At 37.6% G+C, this 21,891-nt stretch overlaps 1 protein-coding gene, 1 non-coding gene and 1 pseudogene across 2 annotated transcripts; 2 read left to right on the top strand and 1 right to left on the bottom strand.

The window, feature by feature from the left end:
* Nucleotides 1-523: 523 nt before the first annotated feature.
* Nucleotides 524-952, top strand: LOC147515161 (uncharacterized). The gene has a single exon (XM_086592815.1). The coding sequence runs from the start codon at nt 524-526 to the stop codon at nt 950-952; it is 429 nt and encodes a 142-aa protein (XP_086448941.1).
* Nucleotides 953-1,179: 227 nt separating this feature from the next.
* Nucleotides 1,180-1,947, bottom strand: LOC147515162 (large ribosomal subunit protein uL18z pseudogene; annotated as a pseudogene).
* A 17,422-nt stretch (nt 1,948-19,369) lies between these two features.
* Nucleotides 19,370-19,488, top strand: LOC147515163 (5S ribosomal RNA). The gene has a single exon (XR_015214694.1). It is a non-coding gene; the product is annotated as a 5S ribosomal RNA (ribosomal RNA).
* Nucleotides 19,489-21,891: the final 2,403 nt, after the last annotated feature.

Below are 21,891 nucleotides of genomic sequence, written 5' to 3' on the forward strand. Positions count from 1 at the left end.
AAAGACCAAAGGTGATAACCACTCCCTGCCTTTTTTTTCTCACCTGCCCAAAGGAAAAAGGAACAAGTCAATACCGATCACTACTTGTAACATATCTAGAATTCTAGATTCTAGACAAAATAGAGTAGATGTGGATGCAATTAGAAACTGAATAATATAGATGGATAATATTATAATGTAGCAAACACATGGATTATGGTGTAGTTGACAATACCCAATAATCGGCCCTAAACCCCATCAGTTATTCTACTTTAAGTAGTTGAAAACAAGATACTACACAAATAATCACCGCAAATGAAACAAGATACTCTTTTTGCATGCGACTTCCGTAAATGAAAAATAAAAAGGTGATTTATACAAAAAAAGATCAAACTTCTTCTTTAACCAAAACACTTTCAAATCGAAACAAAACTTAGGAGGCTACCCAATCTCATTATCAGTCTCTTTCTAAAGGTGATCATTTCAGTTTTTAACAATCATTATAAAAAAAAATGGTTTTCAGTTTTCAGCTCAAAGGCAGAAAATGTTAGGCACAAATGCTGAGGATGCCAAGGAGCAAGAACTTGCAAAGACTAGTCCTGATGTCCAGGTTGATGGAGACTTCTCTAAGGATGACCAAAAAGATGTGGAGATAAAAGAGGAAAGTTCCATGCCCTCGGCAGCCCAGGAAAAGGAGGCAATACTCAAGAAAAAATATGGAGGGACGTTACCAAAAAAGCCTCCACTAATATCTAAGGACCATGAACGGGCTTTCTTTGATTCTGCTGATTGGGCATTGGGCAAGCAAGGAGCAGGAGCACCGATTGAGAAGCCTAAGGGGCCGCTTGAAGCACTTCAGCCAAAATTGCAGCCAACACGAAATAATCAATCACAATCGAGGCGATCAGCATATGCCCCTGCAGATAATGAAAATGATGTTGGTAATAACAACAATGGCGATTCTGAGGATTAGGGCTGCCTGAGCAACTTTTGGTGGGATTTGCTTATCTTGCAACGTCATGGCTATAGTAATATGGCGTTACTTCCTAAAAAGCTATAAACAATTGCTTCTGTATTTGTAATTGTAACAATGAGTTTATGATCTCTAACTCTACAACTTAGACCTGTTTGTACTGTTTCAGTCATTTACAGTTTCGTAGTTCTTATATTAAAATTTTGATTTCAAAAAAAAAAAGGTGATCATTTCAGTAAAAGAAGATATATTACTTTGCTTCTTTGTACCTTTCTGTACAGTTCTTCTATGCCATCGGCTTCAATGCCTTTCTTGATATACTCAGAGAAATGGATCTGGTACTTCTCTGGCTCGTCCTCTATTAGCGTCCTCATATAAGCAACAACATGGCCACCATAGACATACTTTCGGTGAACCTCTGCATCCAACTGCTTATCCTCTTACTTAAATCCAGGAAATCTCGTCACTGTGAGGAATGTCAAGCCCACCATCCAATGCACCCTTAAGTGCACCAAAGACGTGGTTGCTAGTTGTTGTTCTAATAAGGCCTACATCAAGAAATGCACGGAAAGGCCTCCTGGAATCAGTAGGCTCAATAGAAAAATCTTCCCCAATTGCCTCAACATTTCCCTCGTACTCCTCATCCATCTCGAGTATTTTCAATACTCGGCGAGCCAAGAGAAGGCCAGTTTAGTAAGTTGCAGAGTAATTGGTGAGACCAACATCAAGCCCATATCGGGGCAGTTCATGAGCATAAGCTGATGTAAGTATCATATCACCAGCAATACTAGCAGATACAATCTGAGCAATTATATCTTTTTTGGTAAACCGCACAACAAAACGATATTTGGGTGTCCCGTACTTGCTCTTGTCCTGGTTTATAAGACAGATACGATCCCTGTAATCCGTCTTTCCAGCTCTCCTTCTCCTAAACTTGACTTGATAATGGTTAAAGTAAGCCCTCGACTTTGTGGGTTTGATGAACACCATGGTTGGGTTTTCGGATATGCTCTTTCTTCTGCTGCCGAGAATAAAACAGCGTCCCCAATTTCTTATGGTTGATCAGAATAAAACAGAACCATGGCAATAGACTGATATGTGTGGCACAGGAATATCTAGAAGTCAAAGACTCTACGATGAGAGTTTTACAAGACTAGTTTTTGTTCCCGATATGCCCAGTTCGTATCCTGCTGTTCCTGATGTTATTGAAATTGGGTCATCATTTTCTTCATGGAGAAAGCCAGCAAGTAGCTTAAACAAGACTACAATAACAGTTCAAGCACAACCCTACTCTAGCACCTCTTTCCAATTGAGTAGGAGCGCACTGAAACTTCAATCCAGAAAAATGGGTTTATTGAGGCTCAGCAGCATCTCAGTAGCCATCCAAGATTAAACTCAAGTTTCGGAAGTGAAATATTCTACCGAAATAGTTTTTTACATGGATCACGGTTAGAATCTAACGCAATGCAGGATCGATCATCCTACTACAAATCCACTGGTCACACGAGCAACTATTGCCATGACTTATATCCTACACTTCTTTGGGCTACTAGCTAGACCAAGAAAAACTCAACTTTCCTTTTTGCATAAGTAATATAAGGTAAGTATAAGCAAAGCAATACCTGCTATCTTACACTATCAATTACCCGCAATCAAATCTATGATCATCCTTATGTCCCATGGCTAAAACACGATCCAAGCTGTCAGAAGGGGGTTGTGAAATAAAACTCAATTCAAGTTACTGGTTACAGACTTACAGGTCCCAACGTAGCCTGTTTTGAAAACCTGCCCTCAATTATTCCAAAGACAGGTCTCCCTCACAATCTCCAACCAGTGCTCCTCCATGCTAGTTCATCAAGACTGGCGTTCAAGGATTTGGTATCAGTTTTTTTTTACACTACTAGAGGTGCACAACTTCATTTTTTTTATTTGCTCTTCCCAAGTTTCACTTTCTTAACCAACTTACCTGCTTTTCTTTTGCTTGTTTACTCATTTGGGGTTGTCTTGCTTTCCCTGTTTTTTCACTTATTTATTACTCCATTTGGTTATACTGCTTCAGTAGTTCTCTTAACTTGGGTGTTCAATTCTATTTGGTGCAATTGGTTCAAATCATCAACAAAATAACTTCAAATTCAATATACTACAGTTGTCTTTTTGTGTGTATATTGGACTTGAATGCAAACCAAACCAGGTTGCAAGGTATTGAGTTTATGTGGACTTTCAATAATCTAAAATAAGTTTTACAACATTATAGACCATTTCGAGCCATTTTAAGCACTTTCGAACCACAAATCTCGTGCATTTGGGAACTGTAATAGAAATTTAAGGATGAAGTGCTTCTATCCCATTAAATTTTGATACAAGAGCAGGAAAGTACGATCAGCACCGAATTTGAATAACAAGAGCAACTTAAGCAACTACTGGAGCTGGAAAACGCAGAGTGAAAGAATGTTTCAGAATAAGATAACTTATATTCCAAAATTGGTGAAATCAGTGATAAAGGATATGAGGATTAAGTTGATGGCATTTGACATCAAGATGGAGAGAGGACCAGAAATGCAACAGTTCATGGATACTTGGAATGTTGATAATCAATTCGAGAGGAAGCAACAGAAATTATGCGGTTGGAACAAAGCAGAAGTGGGTGTAAATAATCTCAACACAGATGGTACTCTTCAAGGGATGTTGGGTGGATGGGCAGCAGTCATTCACAATGAGGAAGAAGAAGTGGTTGTAGCAAGTCATTGTCAAGTGGTCTACCACTCTGACTTCTATTTGATATAAACAGTTTGATCAATCTATTGAATTACATTCTTAGGGTACAAAAAAGGAAGTTTATTGAAACCAGTGTATATCGGGTTCCTGACTTGAACTCTAAGCAACTACTTAAACATTATTTGGACTCAAAGTTGCAAATACTTGATATTAAGATCAAAACCACTTCTAGAACTAACCAAGTTGCCATGAAATCTAAGCTAACTACTTAAACAAATATTTGGACTCAATGGCTTAACAATATGCATTTAGGAAGGTTTTTTAACAGGGTGAAGATAACTAGAAACTCTAAAAGCATCTCTAGGTGGTAGTATAACATGTATTTTTCTTCATATTTGAAGAAAAAATTTGGAATTTCTCGGAATTCCATCTCTAGGTGGCCTCATTCATGGTCACATAACCTGTCTGTTCGCATTCTTGTTCGCAAATTTGGCAATTTGGATGCGGATGTGGAGCGACAATAGTAATATTGCGCGCCAGTACTAATATCGCCCCATTTTTTTTACTTTGACCACAACTACGGCGCGCCACTACTACTGGCGTGCGCCACTCTTATTGTCGCGTGCTCCAACGAGCAAAAAATGGCCGGATTTCTACCAACTATATCTACACTCATTTCCTTCTTTATTTTACATGCACTCTCAACTCAAACATTTTTATCAAACAACTTAACCATTTCACATCAATCCTTAACAAACAACACACACACACACACATTGCCAAAAAATGGATCATGAAGTGTATGAGATGTTTCCCCTTCAATCTTCATCTTCATCTTCATCTTCATCTTCATCGTCATTTTCTTCTTCATCTTCTCTAGTGGAAGACTCGGTAGATAGTCTTGATGAAGAATTTGTTAACGTCATTCCCTTTATGAAGCACCATTTGGTTGTACTTACACAAGCACAACTACATGCTCCGAAGGCACCACATGGTGGTTCAAAGAAGGGTCGAAAAGTGAAACATAGAAACTATGCTCTGACTTTGGAAATCTTGAAAGCCAACTACTTCGTCGATCGTCTTGTCTTTCTGAAAGAGGATTTCAAATGGCGCTTTCGTATGAAAAAATCTTTATTTCTTCACATCTTCAACGATATTCAGACTCATTTTAAGTACTTTCAGCCTAAATTTAACAATGCTGGTAAACCTGGTATAGATCCTCTGATCAAGGTGGCTGCAGCTTTGCGTATTCTTGGTTATGGTACGGTGGTTGATCAATTGGACGATCAATTATACATTTCTTAGGATACATGCAACCAGGCGTTGAGGCATTTCTGTGATGCAATTATCAAATTGTACGGTTCAGTCTACTTGCAAAGGCCAAATATTGCAGATACAGAATGCTTGCTTGCATATTCTGCCATACGTGGATGGCCGGGTATGTTGGGAAGCATAGATTATATTCATTGGGAATGGCATAATTGTCCAACTGGATGGCAAGGTGCTTACAGTGGTCGTTCTGGAAAATCATCTGTTATTCTCGAAGCTGTTGCAATCGAAGACCTGTGGATATGGCATTCTTTCTTTGGGATGTCAGGGTCACACAATGACATCAACGTGTTGGACAACTTGCCGGTATTTGAGCACGTGATCAATGGTACTTCTCCACCTGTTTATTTTGATGTAAATCAGCATAGCTATAATATGGGTTATTATTTAGCTGATGGTATCTATCCTGACTATACGGCATTTATACAAACAATTTCAAACCCTAATGCTCTAAAGACAAAGTGGTTCGCAACGATGCAAGAAGCTGCAAGGAAAGATATTGAAAGAGCTTTTGGGGTTTTGCAATCTAAATTTTAGATTTTGGCAAAATCTTGCAAATTATGGCATGTGGAGACAATGGGTTCTGTTATGAGAGTATGTATCATATTGCACAATATGATAATCGGAGCTAAGAATAAAAATTATGAAATGAGGAGGTACATTCCTGATCCAAAATGGCAACCACATATCCCACCTACTCGGGAACACTACATTGAGGGGACTCTACGAGTTCAATCAAAGACTATGCATGATAGACTTAAAAGCGACCTTGTCGAGCATCTATGGAGCATTAGGGGTACGGTGACCGACATTGATTGTTGTAATTTAATTTCGTACATGCATATTTATTTTTAATCATCAATAAACAATGTTAATCAATTTCTATTTTATTATATATATATATATATATATATATATATATATATATATATATATATATATATATATATATATATATATATATATATATATATATATATATTTAAACTAATATATATTTATATAAAATTAAAGTTTATTCATATTAAAAAAAAGTTACATAGTCATAGAAAAGAAAATGATTAACATTAATCACTCACATTACAACACTCTAACTACTCTTAACCTTTTCCATTATAGCACCTAACCACTCACATTTTCCACATACTAAACAATTCAATAGATCAAGACCTTTTCTTTCAAGGTTCGCAAACTTTTTCAGCTCTCTAACACCATCACAACCATTTGAGCATGATATATGTGCATATGGGCAATATCTATACCAATGATCATCCTCGCCACAACACGTGCATATCAACAAACTGTCTCCATATATATATTCCATACTAGGACATATACCATTTGGATATTTCAAAAAATTGACTTCTTCACAATCTTCATTGAAACTTCTATGTATGAGCATATAACCTTAACAATGCGGTGCTTTAGGACACCTTTTGTTCAGATACTTGCATGATAACGCAAGGTGTTTTTTTGAGGTGCAAATTTGGCACCTCTCTTGATCAAGTGTATCAAAATAACAGGATTGTTGAGTTGATTTGGCAACGTCGGTATGTTGGCTAGTTTTTTGCAATGATAAAGAAGAAGCCATAGTTGTGAAGATAGTTTTGGAGTGTTGGGGTGAGAATGAAGCAATTTCGTAAAAGTTTGGACTTTGTATTTGATAGCACGCGCCATTAGTATTGGTGCGCGCTAGTATCAATGTCGCGCGCCATTGGTACTGTCGCGCGCCAGTACTAATGTCGCGCAGGGTGGGCCCGTCAAGTGAATTTGCGGGAAAATTTGCGACCACCTAGAGTTGGTCGAAATTTGCGACCAACTTCTTCAAATTTTTTCTTCAAATATGAAAAGTATGCTACCACCACCTAGAGATGCTCTAAGAGACTAGCTCATATTATAAAGAAAAAAGAACATCCATAGACAAGAAACTAAGCATGTTTACGTACGTACCTACACAATACCATTTGGGCAAAATTAGCCACCTTTTGCATAAGTCGTGTTTCCATGTCCGCATCTCGTGCATCCAACTACCTCTTCATCTCATCTATTTCATGCCGCCTTTGTTCTTCTTTCTCCTGTGCTTGCCTCTTAATCTCTTCAATCTCAAGTCGTCTTTCCTCCTCCTTCTCTTGTGGTACTCTTTGCATTTCAGCCAACTGGCTTTCAAGGTCATTCACACGATTGTCTGAAGATAGTCGAGAGCCAAAGTAGTTGGTTGGGGTTACACCTCGTCCCTTCAACCTCACACGTCCATGCCGCTCTGGAGGCATCACTTTCCTATAAATCTCATCTGAGAGAGGTAGTTGTGTCCCATGTTCATCTATACCTGCTAGGTCTTTCATTTTGTGCTTCGTATTCCAAAAAAAAATTACACACAGAATATTAAATAAAACCGAGTATGATATTTTAACTGAAGCTATTACTAAGATCAAACTGATACATACAATGTATTCTCTTGATTGGTCATCAAGAGTGTCATGCGTTTGTGAACTTGTGTGAGTCCTCACAAAAAGATCTTCTAGTGAAGGGGGTGCTCCAGCCTCCTAACTCTAACCAAATATAAAGAAATTTATTAATTATTAATTACTAGTCAAATTCAATGCCGCAGCAGGAAAATAAAAATAATAAGCATATGTACCATTATCTCCTCAAACTGGGGAAAACTTATTCTTCCAGCAGCATGCTTCACTATTTGCTTAGCACGGTTAGCCTTGTTATGTTTAGAAATTGCCTGCACAAAAAGATATCCTAGTTAGTTGATAACCCGTAAAAACTCAATTAGATTACTCTAACCTTATTCTTACGGTATCAATAATTTATTTCCTACTCTCACATGTATATTCATGCAATATATAGAGTACGGAATCGTTCCACTCTTAACTCTCAAGACTTAAACAAATTCAATTGAACAAACACAAAGAACAATGGTGAGAGTAATGTGTTATGTGAAATTTCTATTCTACGATTATACTACGGATTCAATTTATACTAACAAGACGCGATAATTCAAATAACAAGGTATGAACTAAAATGATTCAATGATAAGGAATTAGGGGGGATTTGAATCCACCTTAACTCGACTTAATTTACTAACGACGAATCGTCGTAATATGAATTAAACTGCTACGCAAAACAATTGGTTCTTCCTAATCCCTAGTGTTCATGGTAATCTCTACCAACTAACATCTAGCATGTGAAGTATTCAACCCCATTCTCATGGTGGACTAATTACTTCTAGAGTTGAATGGGAAATTACGACTATTCTATGCTAATCGAAATCAAGCTTCATCAAGGTTTTTCAACCCCCTCTAATGGAGGTTTAGCCGAGAATCATAAGACTATCATTTCTCATAGAATCTAAACAAGACATAATATAAATATTTGAACTTTATTTGTTTAAACTCAATTCGAAACTACTCATGCAATAATTGAATTAAACTAATAATGACAAATAAGTAAATCTAAGGATTTAAGCTAATAAATAAATGAAAATGAAACTAGATTATGGAGAACTAATTAACTTTATTTATCTAATGAATAGCAATAATAATAATTTAATATTGAATTTAAGGCAAGAATAAAAACTAATTAATTAATCTAAAACTAGATCTAAAACTAAGGTTTAATGGCTACTTTTCTTATCCTAACCTAATTTATTTTCTAACCTAACTATCTACCATTAACAAAGAGTCAAGCTTTTATCTTTATACTTTCAGATCCAAAAATCGTGCATGGGCTTGGAGCCATGTTTTGGGCCAGAAAATCGGGCCCAAACCCCAATTTCTTTAGACCAAAATGGGCTCTACAACTGCAATTGGCTTCGACAAATGTTTCATCTACTTTTGCTCCTCTGATTGGGTCAAGGCTTGGACCATTGAAAAGCTCTTTTTGAGCCGGTCGTTTTGACATAAGGTAGGCCCAATTCCGAGGTCTGAGTCCAAAGATATGGTCTTCGGAAGTTCTCATCGACTTTGTGCACAAGTTTACGCCGCGTGGACTTTGACTTTTCATCTTTTGACCGGGCTTTACAGAGGCTTTGTCTTCTTGAAAATTGGCCTTTAATCATAGAACTCCTTAGCAACCGACCTTTGCTCCTTTATCTCGCTAAAGTGGCACATTTCTGCACATAATGAACTTTGGAGTCTGAAATGCATAAAAACACGTAATCAGTATTAACTCTTACTTATTATTCACATAATTGGTCTAAAAGTACGATTGTTAAGGGGTTAAAACTACAGTTTTGGGCTCTTATCAAACCTCCCCCAAACAACATTTTGCTTGTCCTCAAGCAAATATGAGAAATTAGAATAAGTGACCAAAAATGGAGTTCTAACTACTCTCGTTTCGCTGAGTGCGATTGCATTTACCATATGCAATAAGGCCTTAAACCACTAGGAATTCCCTAGTGGACGAGTTATAGCCTCGTGAGAGTTTTCCAGTGAAGGTACTCACAAACTTCATCTATACTACAACGACTAAGAAATAAAACTATTGTTTCCTCATTCATGTCTCAACTATCTATACATCTCACTAGCAAATGAATAAGAATAACCAAGTCAAAAACCTAAGCTAATATATGCATAATAATCAATCATCTATGATACAAATATATATACTATGAGTAATACTATGAAATGCCTAGCAGGTTCATTTCTGAAAACTTGGAATAGCGTCCTTAAGTAGGTCCTCACATAAATGTCAAGACAAAAACCACTCTGATTTTTTCGCTCAAGTTTACATACTCCGATTAATGCGATGGGCACACTTTACCTTACAATCTCAATGACAAACAAGGAAGCCGGAGTCGATCAAACACATCTGCCACTTACTATTACACTAACATATTCCTAATTGAGCTAGAAGTCTTTATTAGGTGTTGCGGGGATTAGGAGATGGTTTAAGAAGGAAGGAAATGGATATTCAAAAGGACAAGTCTAAGATAATAGAGTCTTCATATTATGTAACTTAGAGAAAACCTTGTTAGTTTCTTTTGCTTCTATACTTTGTTTCTATCATTAGCCATATTTTTCTTTTTCTTTTCTTTGGCTTTTGACTCCCTTTTATTCTATTTTTGGAGTTTTTTTTTTCTTTCTATTTTTTTTTTTTTTCCTTGGATGGAAACTTCTTTTCTTTTCTGAAGCAACTAACTAATTTTTGTTTACACGGGTTTTCTTCTTCTTCTTTCTTCACTCATTCTATTCTCGGACTTATTCTAGATTGGGTAAGTTGAATTTTTATTTTTTTGTTTTGTTTTTGTAACAGGGTAAAGGAATTGTGGTTTATGGAAGGCTAAAGAAAGGCTCGAGGGGCTTAGCGAAAATAATTCATAGGTTTGAATTTCTGGCTATATCGATCCAAAGAGGGCCTAAATTCTCGCTTAGGATATGGCATAGTGATCAAGCAAGTGGACGTGTGATTTCTCTATCCGGATTTTACTTCTCCCTTGTGTCATTTCTCAAATGTTTAAACTCATATAAGGTTTTAGGCTATATTCTCACAGATTTGTAGAATAAGTACTCTAGCCTAGATTTCAAAACTTATCGCTAACAATCATAGATACTCATGTAATATATTTATAGATAGATGCAAAGATTATTACCTACATATTAACTTAAGTTTCTAACAATTATTCGATGCAAAAGCTACGTGAGAGACTTCTAGATTGTTAAGAGCATAGAGAAAGAAAACAATACCAATATTCCTAAGTGTATAGCATAAACTTATTTATTTATATTTTTGAAATTTCTAACTTGAAAACAAATGTATATTATACATATCTATATCCTAACAGATGCCATAATTACACGTGTTTCTATGCCCCTCCCAAACAAGAAGCATGTTTTGTCCTCAAATCATTTAAATAAAGAGGGTAGAAAAATACCATGGAAACGCGTGAAATTCTGGAACATTTGCAAAACAAGGTTAGAACATACTAATATAGGAAATAAAAAAACTGACGCAACTCTATAAGAGTTCCACCCATTATGGGGTTAACAGAATTAAATTGCTTGGGACATAAGCGCACAACTAACCTGAAACTAAAAACTTACCTCCACTCCAGCGTTTACTTCGTCCTCCTCTTCTATAAAAAAGTGAGATTCCTTCAAGATCCTGCCATGCCATTATAATTAAGCCAAGCTTTCCGCCATTTATCATCTACGGATGCTAACATATTAAAGCCCACTTGGTGGGATGGGGTGTAAGGTGCAACCTGATGAGGTTGTATCCTCCACCCCTTGCCAAGTCATTACACGGAAAGATCGAATAATAGAATTGGTGGGTCTCATAATGTCGACCCCAACCCAAATCCGTGAAACGGGCACAAAAAAAACAGGAAGAAACATAGCATAATCGGCGGCAACTAATATAGGCATAAGAAGATACTTATGCCTCATGCTATGGGCTCATGCTAAACTAGACATTAAGGTCTTAGGAAGGTCATATAGCAGGCGTTCCTCAGCTAAAGCAAGGAAAACATTGCAAGTGGCATCATTCGCAGAAGAAAAATGCCACTCCCCTAATATGTTTAGCATGATAAAGAACATTACTGTATCACATTAAGGGACAAGCTACCAAGGGCTACGTTATATGTCCCTTGGTCCTCTACACGGAAAATGCCGGACCCATAATTCTCATGTAAAAGCTCATAGTTGTAGGCAGAGAAATTATCAACTATGTAGCCCCATGGGTCTTGAATTTTAGCAGGCATAGGAATCTCAATAACAAAAGCCAACAGGGACTTAGTTATCTCCATTGTTTCGCCATCAATGTTGATGGAGAACACACTCCATCCATCCGATAAAAGAATGTACAATGGTTATAAAATATGAGGCAAGTGCAGGGGAGTAAAGTTTATCTGAACTTACCATTAAAGATTGCCATCCTGCTTGTATGATTACTTCGCGAAACCAAGCACCATAGGTGTCACTTTGGAACAAGTCTTCGAAAGACTGTTCCGGTATGATACGCGGGGATGTCATCACAAAACTACTCTCTGGAACAGCTACAACTATCCTAGAACAACCCACGCAAAAATCGGAAATTTCGCGTCTACTGAGTTCTGGGCGCAGGTGCGCTCGGGTGTTTTTGGATTTACAGTGTTTTGGGCGCAAGTCGCTCAACTTGAAGCGAAAAGTCTTTCGGGGTAGAATTTCGGCGCTGATTAGGGAGTGGTGCGCTTCGGGTCTTTGTAGTCTTTGAAGTCTTGAAGGAAAAATTAAGGGAAAATTGGGAGTGAAAAATAAGGGATGGATGTGAGAGATGTGTGTGTGTGGAGAATGAATGAAGTTTATATAGGGTTAGGTTTCCAAAAACGAATCGGGAAATTTCCAAAACGTTTTAAGGCAATTGCCGGAAACAGAAATTTCCAAAATCGGAAACGGAAACAACCCATATTCTTGATTCTATAACAACCCTAATATCTTTTATACTGGATTTAGACTAGTAACTTTCTAAACTCTCTTAGATTTCATCCTACCACCACATCTAATCATAGGTATGCCAATTACGGCAATATTCTCAACCTTCACTCCAAAACAAACTCTAAAATGGAGGATCTTCTACAAATCATGATAGAATAAATAATACCACCCCCAAACAATTCGGGAAGGTGAGATTAACAATAAAATCCATGCACAATTTGAAAAGAACCACATTATATTAAAATTGAAATTCAAACAACATTTAACTACCAAATTCAAAGTTAACTACGGAATTTAACAACGTAACATCCTATCTACTAAAAATAATAAAAAAACAACATCAAAACAACAAACAAGAAGAAATCTAGCTACTCTTCAAGGGAGCAAGGTGGGGGTAAGAATAGGAATTTGAGTGATCAAGAATGGAAAAACCAAACACCCCACCCTGAAACAAATTTTTGAAAACAGGTTTGTAAAAATTTGTTTTAAAACGTGGGTCTTTTAAAGTCAGATTCCCGAGACTTAATGTGGGGTCATTTTACGTCGATTCCCTAGATCGCACACCCCCAAACAAGCATGAAACTGGGGTGGCACAAAGTGGATGATGCGTGGTCAACTATAAACAAATAGTCGGAAGAGTTGGGGGTCTAGCCATAAAAACATGATACTAAATGCACCCCCAAACAGAATAATGTTGTATAATTGGAAGCAAACATGTAAGCGAAGGAATGAAAACTTATGCATCCTATCAAAGAACATATGCAAACCATCATGTTGTAATTGTTTTAAATAGTTGGAATGACCAAAAAGATGAATTAGCGATACTTTTAGGTGAGAAGGGAATGAAGTGTGGATCCTGATGTCTTTCATGAAGCTCAGATGAGGAAAAATAAGACAAACTAGGTTTCTCACTACACTCGGTCAGAGCTTGTCTCTCAATTACCGGAATGGTGTACTCATGGGATTGTGTGCTAGGCAAACACTCTTCACTGTGAGGGTTGAAAAAATTATAGATGGTCTCTGAGGCAATTGGCTCAAGGGCAAAATCGAGGTTCCTTTTAAATGGTGGGTGAATGGATGGCTTAGTTGTGGTAGATGGTTGGATTATAGGAGGTGGTAACTCAGGTGGATGGTGGTTTGTTGGTGGTTCATCGGGTGGTGGATCCTCACATGCTCTTAAGAACTCTACATCTGGCTTAGCTGAATCCACAAGGTTGTGGTTCGTGGCTTTATCTTTAAGATTTTCCTCTATTTCTTTCCTTGTTATTTCCTCAGCTGCCAAACTAAATTGAGATTCACATTGCTCTAAAGATGTAACTTCCTCATTTTCTTGCACATTAACTTGTTCATGCCTTAGATTTGAATTGTTAATCTCCATGTCCTCACCCTCTTCCTCTAAAACACTACAAGTATCCTCAATGGCCTCATTCAAATGTGTCGAGACATCATCCAGCCGAGTGTGGTTAGCAAACTCAAAGGCCTAGACATGCTCAACAGGAGGGTCCATATTACGAGAATGCCAATAGTTATCAAATTCTTCCTTCGTCACACCTTTATAAATATCTTCTAAAGTGTCATCATTATATTCATCGTCAGGTGGATCAGTGGGAAGTTCCTCAGAGACATCGCTCAAGTTTGAGTGGTCATCCTAAACTAGTCCTAAAGAGTCGCCTACAAAGAATTTCCTCATCCGGTGGGGTGTGGAGTTAATATCATGGTTAATGGGAGGGTCTTCGAAAGGTAATGGTTCATGAAATGTAGGGTAGGTGTGAACTAGGTTGACTAGGTTAGTTATGGGAATAGTGTCGATCTCTGGCATGGTAGAAATGTCTGGCGTAGGTGAACCTAGTATCTTTAGGTTCCGGTTTATTTCCTGAAGTATTATTTTGTTTTGGCCATTATTTCATTGAATGGTGTTAGCTGAGGGGAAGCTTGGTGGTGTGGGTCTGGTTGGTATGGTGTTTGATAGTCATAGTTATTGGCGTTTGAGTGACTCTGGTTGATGTCGTACTGTGATGGGTTAGGTTGAGGCTGAATGGATGGTTGATTGTAATTGGTGGAATTACATGAATAGTTTGGATGACTAGAAAACTCTTGATTGTATGAGTCACTATAAAAATTTGAAAATTGAGGCTCATAATTATTATTATATCCTATAGTAGGTGCGCTCAAGACACTCAAAGTTCAGTTTGCTAGCGCAGCTTCGGTTTGAAGCGGCGAAGTCGCTCATGTCAATTTTTGAGTTTTAGTGTTTGGCCTTGGTCGCGACTTCGGGTTTGAAGCTGGTCGCCACTTCCAGTAACTTTAGTGCAGGTGCGCTCCGTGCAATTTTTTTTCCGAGGAAGTTTAATGCTTTACTGCAGAGTTTTCCTCTGTGAATCCGCATCCCCTATGCCTAAACAGTGAATAGTTCCTAAAATTCAAGAAATAAGAATGAAAAATTAAAAGGGTGGGTGGGTAGAGAATGGGGGATTGCCCCTTGGATTCAATCAATTGAATTCTTGTCTTGAACGAGATTAAGATGGCAGCGACGCCATTTGATAACCCGTAAAAACTCAATTAGATTACTCTAACCTTATTCTTACGGTATCAATAATTTATTTCTTACTCTCACATGTATATTCATGCAATATATAGAGTACGGAATCGTTCCACTCTTAACTCTCAAGACTTAAACAAATTCAATTGAACAAACACAAAGAACAATGGTGAGAGTAATGTGTTATGTGAAATTTCTATTCTACGATTATACTACGGATTCAATTTATACTAACAAGACGCGATAATTCAAATAACAAGGTATGAACTAAAATGATTCAATGATAAGGAATTAGGGGATTTGAATCCACCTTAACTTCGACTTAATTTACTAACGACGAATCTAATCGTAAATCCGAATTGAATCGCTACGAAAACAATTGGTTCTTCCTAATCCCTAGTGTTCATGGTAATCTCTACCAACTAACATCTAGCATGTGAAGTATTCAACCCCATTCTCATGGTGGACTACTTACTTCTAGAGTTGAATGGGAAATTACGACTATTCTACGCTAATCGAAATCAAGCTTCATCAAGGTTTTTCAACCCCCTCTAATGGAGGTTTAGCCAAGAATCATAAGACTATCATTTCTCATGGAATCTAAACAAGACATAATATAAAGATTTAAACTTTACTTGTTTAAACTCAATTCGAAACTACTCATGCAATAATTGAATTAAACTAATAATGACAGATAAGTAAATCTAAGGATTTAAGCTAATAAATAAATGAAAATGAAACTAGATTATAGAGAACTAATTAACTTTATTTATCTAATGAATAGCAATAACAATAATTTAATACTAAATTTAAGGCAAGAATAAAAACTAATTAATTAATCTAAAACTAGATCTAGAACTAAGGTTTAATGGCTACTTTTCTTATCCTAACCTAATTTATTTTCTAACCTAACTATATACCATTAACAAAGAGTCAAGCTTTTGTTTTTATACTTTCAGATCCAAAAATCGTGCATGGGCTTGGAGCCATGTTTTGGGCCAGAAAATCGGGCCCAAACCCCAATTTCTTTAGACCAAAATGGGCTCTACAACTGCAATTGGCTTCGACAAATGTTTTGTCCACTTTTGCTCCTCTGATTGGGTCAAGGCTTAGACCATTGAAAAGCTCTTTCCGAGCCGGTCGTTTTGACATAAGGTAGGCCCAATTCCGAGGTCTGAGTCCAAAGATATGGTCTTCAGAAGTTCTACTAACTTTGTGCACTGTTTCTGCCCGCGTGGACTTTGACTTTTCATCTTTTGACCGGGCTTTACAGAGGCTTTGTCTTCTTGAAAATTGGCCTTTAATCACAGAACTCCTTAGCAACCGACCTTTGCTCCTTTATCTCGCTAAAGTGGCACATTTCTGCACATAATGGACTTTGAAGCCTGGAATGCATAAAAACACGTAATCAGTATTAACTCTTACTTATTATTCACATAATTGGTCTAAAAGTACGATTGTTAAGGGGTTAAAACTACAGTTTTAGGCTCTTATCATTAGTATTGTACCCTGTAAAAATACTTAAGTTAAACATTACACTTTTTCTTACTTGATGCTCTGGAGTATCCCAAAACTCCATAAGTTGAACCCACTTCTGTTGCGATAGTTGCTCTGGCCTATGGCTTATACTCTCTTCATATGTGGCATAGCGGGTATAAAAGTTCCTTTTCCATTTACTCTTTTTGTTTCTAAATTCATCCCCGAAAATCAGAGCCAAAGTGGGCTCCTTCCGGGTTTCATCAAGTTCCCATTTGTCCTAAAACGAGAGACAAAAAGATCTACTAAGAAATGAAATATACAGTTTTTTAAAATTAGCGCAAGTGTGTGCAGATCCAAATGTCCGTACCTTAATGTTATCCCATAACCACTCTTTGTCGCCTACATCTTGGAGCTCCCAATTTTGTGTCCAATCAAATCGACGTGACATTGCCATTAATACTCCAAGAGATTCAGAGAACAAGCTTGGATGTTTCCGAGGTCCCATTGGTTGTCTGCCTTTCCATACCAATTCCAACTTTGAGCCATTTGGTTGGTCAAATACCTTAGGAAGGGTAGAAGTGCCCCTAACCCACTTTCCAGCTGTACACAAGCCCAAAGCTTCATTAATTAAACATCATACAATAATGAACTAGAATGTTTAGTTAAACTTACCGCTCTCGTCACCATTAGGATCCTCTCAAAATTGTTTGACCATTGCACCTGTCTAAATCATCACATAAAGCAATTCATCAAGTAAATCCATCAAGGAAGACACTAGATAATAACCACTCCCAAAACATTAAAAAAAATAATAAAAAAAATAGCACAAAAAACAAGCTTGTTCCCACAAAATAAACAGCACAAAAAATGAGCTTGTTCCCACAAAAAAAAAACAACACAAAAAACTACCTATAATCATCGTCACTGTCATTGTCTTCATCACAATCACTATTATTGATGAAGTCTTCATCACATTCAACACCGTCAATGATATCTTCATCAATAATATCCGCAACAACTTCTACTCCATCAATCTCACTCCTAGTCCAACCGTTAATGTCGTGTGTGCTGTCAACTATGTTATCCACATCTTGCTACATGCAAGACATGTTATCTTCAGTCGACTCAACTACTGAACCCATATCATACAAGTCCCTTGGAAGCGTCTTTAACACAACTCACCAATTATCATCCAAATTATCTTGGAGATAAAAAACTTGTTCAGCTTGAGATGCTAGAATAAACGGTTCATCCATAGCTAAGGTTCGTGTAAAGTTCATAGTAATGAACCCATATTCATCTATTTTCATTCCGACATGAGTCATAACATCCCACAAATCACACTTGAACAGAAGCACTCTATTCTCTTTGCAATAACGTAACTCAACTATGTCATTCAACACATCATAATAACCAACACTACCGGTCACTGGGTTCATGTCTTTTGCGCTCGCAAAGCTTGACATTTCTGCCGATACAAAAACTCCACTATTCTGAGTTTTCCTTCATGACTCACGAGCTTTTGTGTGAAATCTGTATCCATTTGCAATACAGCCCTTGAAACAAGAAGCAAATCGACTAGGACCATATGCTAAACTCTGAAGTTGCTTGTTGACCAACTCCCCATCCTTTTTCATTTGCTGGACCTATTCAGATAAGGAGAAAAAAATAATGTTGAACTTCAATAAACATAAGCAATCAGTAGCAAGTAGCTCCAATCAAAAAGAAAGAAGACAAAACAATGGCTTCTTTTGTAACAAACAACATGGTAGAATATTGAACTTTTATTACAAGGTTTGAGGCTCAGACCTCAGAACACTCTATCTGAAGCAGAATAGAAATTGTTGTACATGAGTGATTATTACAAGGTTTGAAATTTTGAATAGCCCTAATAACTTTACCACTATTGATAACACAGCTAGATCAAGTAAAGTCATTATAGTAGATCGACATTAGATCAAGATATACTCTGAAGCAAAGAAAAAGATCTATGTAACAGAAGCACAATCATTAGTGTTGTAGGTTTCAGCTCTGGAAGGAAAAACCAAAAAACCCGACCAAAAGGGATTTCTTTGACGAGATGAACTATAATATTCATAGTAAAATAGATGTCACTGATGACAAGTTAAACAAATGTCACTAACAAGTAAATCATATATACGATCAAACAATCTAACACCTTGATAAGCTCCTGAGGTCCTATCCACAGGCAAAATGCTAGGAAAATATGTCCTAAAACATTAGTCCTTTTTTTTGGCTAGGTCAGAAAGAATATTGCCCTGAAACAATAGACCCATCGATATAATTAAAATTTCAGTCTGTGAAATAGACAGAAACTCACCATCGCCACTTCTTTTTTGAGGAGCATAGGCAGACTGACCAAAAGCACTTGCAGGGGAAGACCAGCATGACCAATTTGATTGGTTCCTGACTGGGACAGTGATAATTGTAAAATGAATAGTTTTGCCTACGAATAAGTAACAAGACTCAAACGCAAGTAAAACTAAAACTATTTTTTGTTCTAGATTATCAAAGATTTCTACTCTCTAATGCTATCGAAATAGAGTTGGAGTAAAAGATTCATTCCACTCCTAGTTCTTTAGTATTAGCGTTTTCTAAGATTATCGGTCCTAGCCAAAGTTAATGAGAGTATGACGGGAATTATACTATGATGCAAATTATGATAACAAGATACGATAATTTAACAAATAATACTAAGGTTTTAATCTAGATACAGAATTAGGGGAATTTGATTCCACCTTGAATCCAACTTAATAAACTAGTATAGATTGTTGTAGTCCAATTCTTATGTTCTTACGATAAGAATTGGTCGTTCTAATCTCTAATCAATCATGGCAATCTCTACCAAATAATGACTAGCATGTGAGGAAGTCGAACCCATTCTCATGGTGAATCAACTACCTTCCAGAGTGAGGGTGCGATCATACCAGCACTAATGCACCGGATCCCATCAGAACTCCGCAGTTAAGCGTGCTTGGGCGAGAGTAGTACTAGGATGGGTGACCTCCTGGGAAGTCCTCGTGTTGCACCCCTATTTTAATGATTTCTCGATGCAATCAACTTTTTGTAAAAAGGGGGAGTGTGTTGTTAATGGGGACTGTGTTGTTGGGAAGTGGGAGTGAGATAACATAAAGTGTTTCCTGATCCTGTGCCCTTATTCTTACCTAAAATAGGAAAATAGCCGGATAGAATAGATTTCTTATCCTAAAACTTCTTCCTTTTCTTTCTACAATAGGTAAATCCTCCTCTACACACAGGGGGATATCATAGAGATAGTAAGATTCGTTTTGGTTTCCTTTCTCTTCTCTAAGGTAAAATCCTTCACTGCTTACAGTGGGAGTTCTTAGAGAAAGTAAAGATTCGCCTCCTTGTATCCACTAAAGGTAAATCCTTTGCTGTCTACAGTAACAGTTCTTTAGTGTGAGCAACTTTCTTAGTATTATGGAGTCAACAAGTAATCCCTCTCTTTCGAATAACTCGAATGGATATACTGGAGCACGAACCAACTCTTGGAGTGTGCTTTTTAGTAGACAAGGAGATCGACAAAATACGGTAGCATTCAAGGAATTCTCGCCTGTTATGGTTGATGGAGTAGCAGTTTTTCCACAAGACCTAATAGAGCAAGGGATACAACAATGGGATGAATATCTAGTGGGCTACTTTCTAGACTCCCGACTCTCTTTCCCTATGGTGAAGGAATGTTTGGAAAAGAAGTGGAAGCTAAAAGGTTCTTTCGAGCTTACTACTGACAAAGAGTTGTTCTACATGAGTTTTGCCTCCTCAGAAGATAGACAAATGGTTTTGGAAGAGGGACCAGTGTTCATAGCAGGAAGAGTGTTTGTAATAAAACCATGGTCTGTGGAAACAGATAGTTTTCAAAACAAAGTGGCTTCAGCGCCAGTATGGGTCAAGTTGATGGATGTCCCAAAGGAGATGTGGACATTTGATGGCCTGTCTTATCTTGCGAGCTTGGTAGGGGGCAAACCGCAGTTCATGGACGAGGCTACAGCAAAAAGGAAAAGACTATCCTTTGCGAGGTTTTGTGTCGAATTCCCGGTAAATCATGAATACAAAGAAACTATCAAAGTTAAATTTGGAAACAGAGAAGTAGTGATTCCACTTGAATATCCTTGGAAACCAATATCTTGTACTAAGTGCAACAGATTTGGGCATACTATGGAACAGTGTAAGGGGAAAACCACAAGAGGATGGAAAAGAAGAACACCACAACAAAATGAAGAACCACAAGTCGACGAGGATCCAACTGGGAGAGGCTCAGAGCGCCAGCAGGAAGGAGAAAATACAAATGGAATCGAAACAAATATACAAGCTGATGCACCTGTGGCAGCCGTGGAAAACTCGACTTATGACCAAGAGCTGGTAATCAGAGAAGAGAGATCATTAGACACAACAGCTGAAGAATCTCAACTGATACTGAGCGAACTGGAGATAGCAAACTCAAGGAGAGATACAATGATAACACCTTGCAATGTAGAAGGCATACATGCTGAAACTGACATAGAGACCGAACTGTTGGTGGAAACTCATCAAGATGCGGGAAGTCCTAGGAACCTCTCTCTAGTGGTATCACAAAATCCACTTCAACAACAGTCGACCACCACATCCACAATCAATCAAGTTTCAGTGAAAAATCTATTTGAGGAACTAGCGATTTGGAGGATGACGACTTATCGATCAGAGCTGAGCGAGCTCTTTGGAGATAACATCTCCAATAAAGAGAACACCTCCACTCCAGTCAATGAGAGAATAAATGGAAGGAGCTCTCCAGTTCAAACTAGAGCCCAGCCCGATTCCTCGGCAATCGAAATTTGAATGTAGGGCCTCCTCTGCTCGCACTAGAGCTCGGAAGAAGCAAAGTAATCTATCGTGCAATCAAAGAAACTCGGTCGGGGAAAAGAGATAAGGGGCGTCAAAAGGAAAGGGAAAGAGGAGAAATCATCATTAATTAATCCAAATGTTAAAAATAAGTCTGCTTTGGAATATACGGGGACTAAAACGACATCAATGAAGGCAAAACAGATGAAAAAGTTTATCACAGAGAACAAGATAAGTTGCATGGGGTTTCTGAAACTAAAGTCAAAAGGGAGAAATTTACTAGTATAACGGATATATAATCATCCGTCATGGGCGAGAGAACAATTACTCAAGTAATGAATATGGCAGAATATGGATTGCTTGGGATCAAAAAATTTTGGATGTACATAAGGAGGTGGAAGGAAGTCAGTTTATCCACTGCAAGATTAACCTTTTGCAGCATGGTTTCTTCTTCTATGTAACTATGATATATGCTAGTAATAATAGACAGGAAAGAACTACCCTTTGGGAGGAGCTGAAAATGTTAAGTGCTGGTTTGCAAGGCCCATGGTGTGTAATGGGAGATTTCAACAATGTGTTATACTCGCATGAAAGGATAG

This window comes from Coptis chinensis, chromosome 2 (assembly GCF_015680905.1).
Source record: "Coptis chinensis isolate HL-2020 chromosome 2, ASM1568090v1, whole genome shotgun sequence".
NCBI classification, from domain to species: Eukaryota; Viridiplantae; Streptophyta; class Magnoliopsida; order Ranunculales; family Ranunculaceae; genus Coptis; species Coptis chinensis.

Excerpts from the sequence above, each read along its gene's own strand:
- LOC147515161 (XM_086592815.1), top strand. The coding sequence starts at position 524 with ATGTTAGGCACAAATGCTGAGGATGCCAAGGAGCAAGAACTTGCAAAG.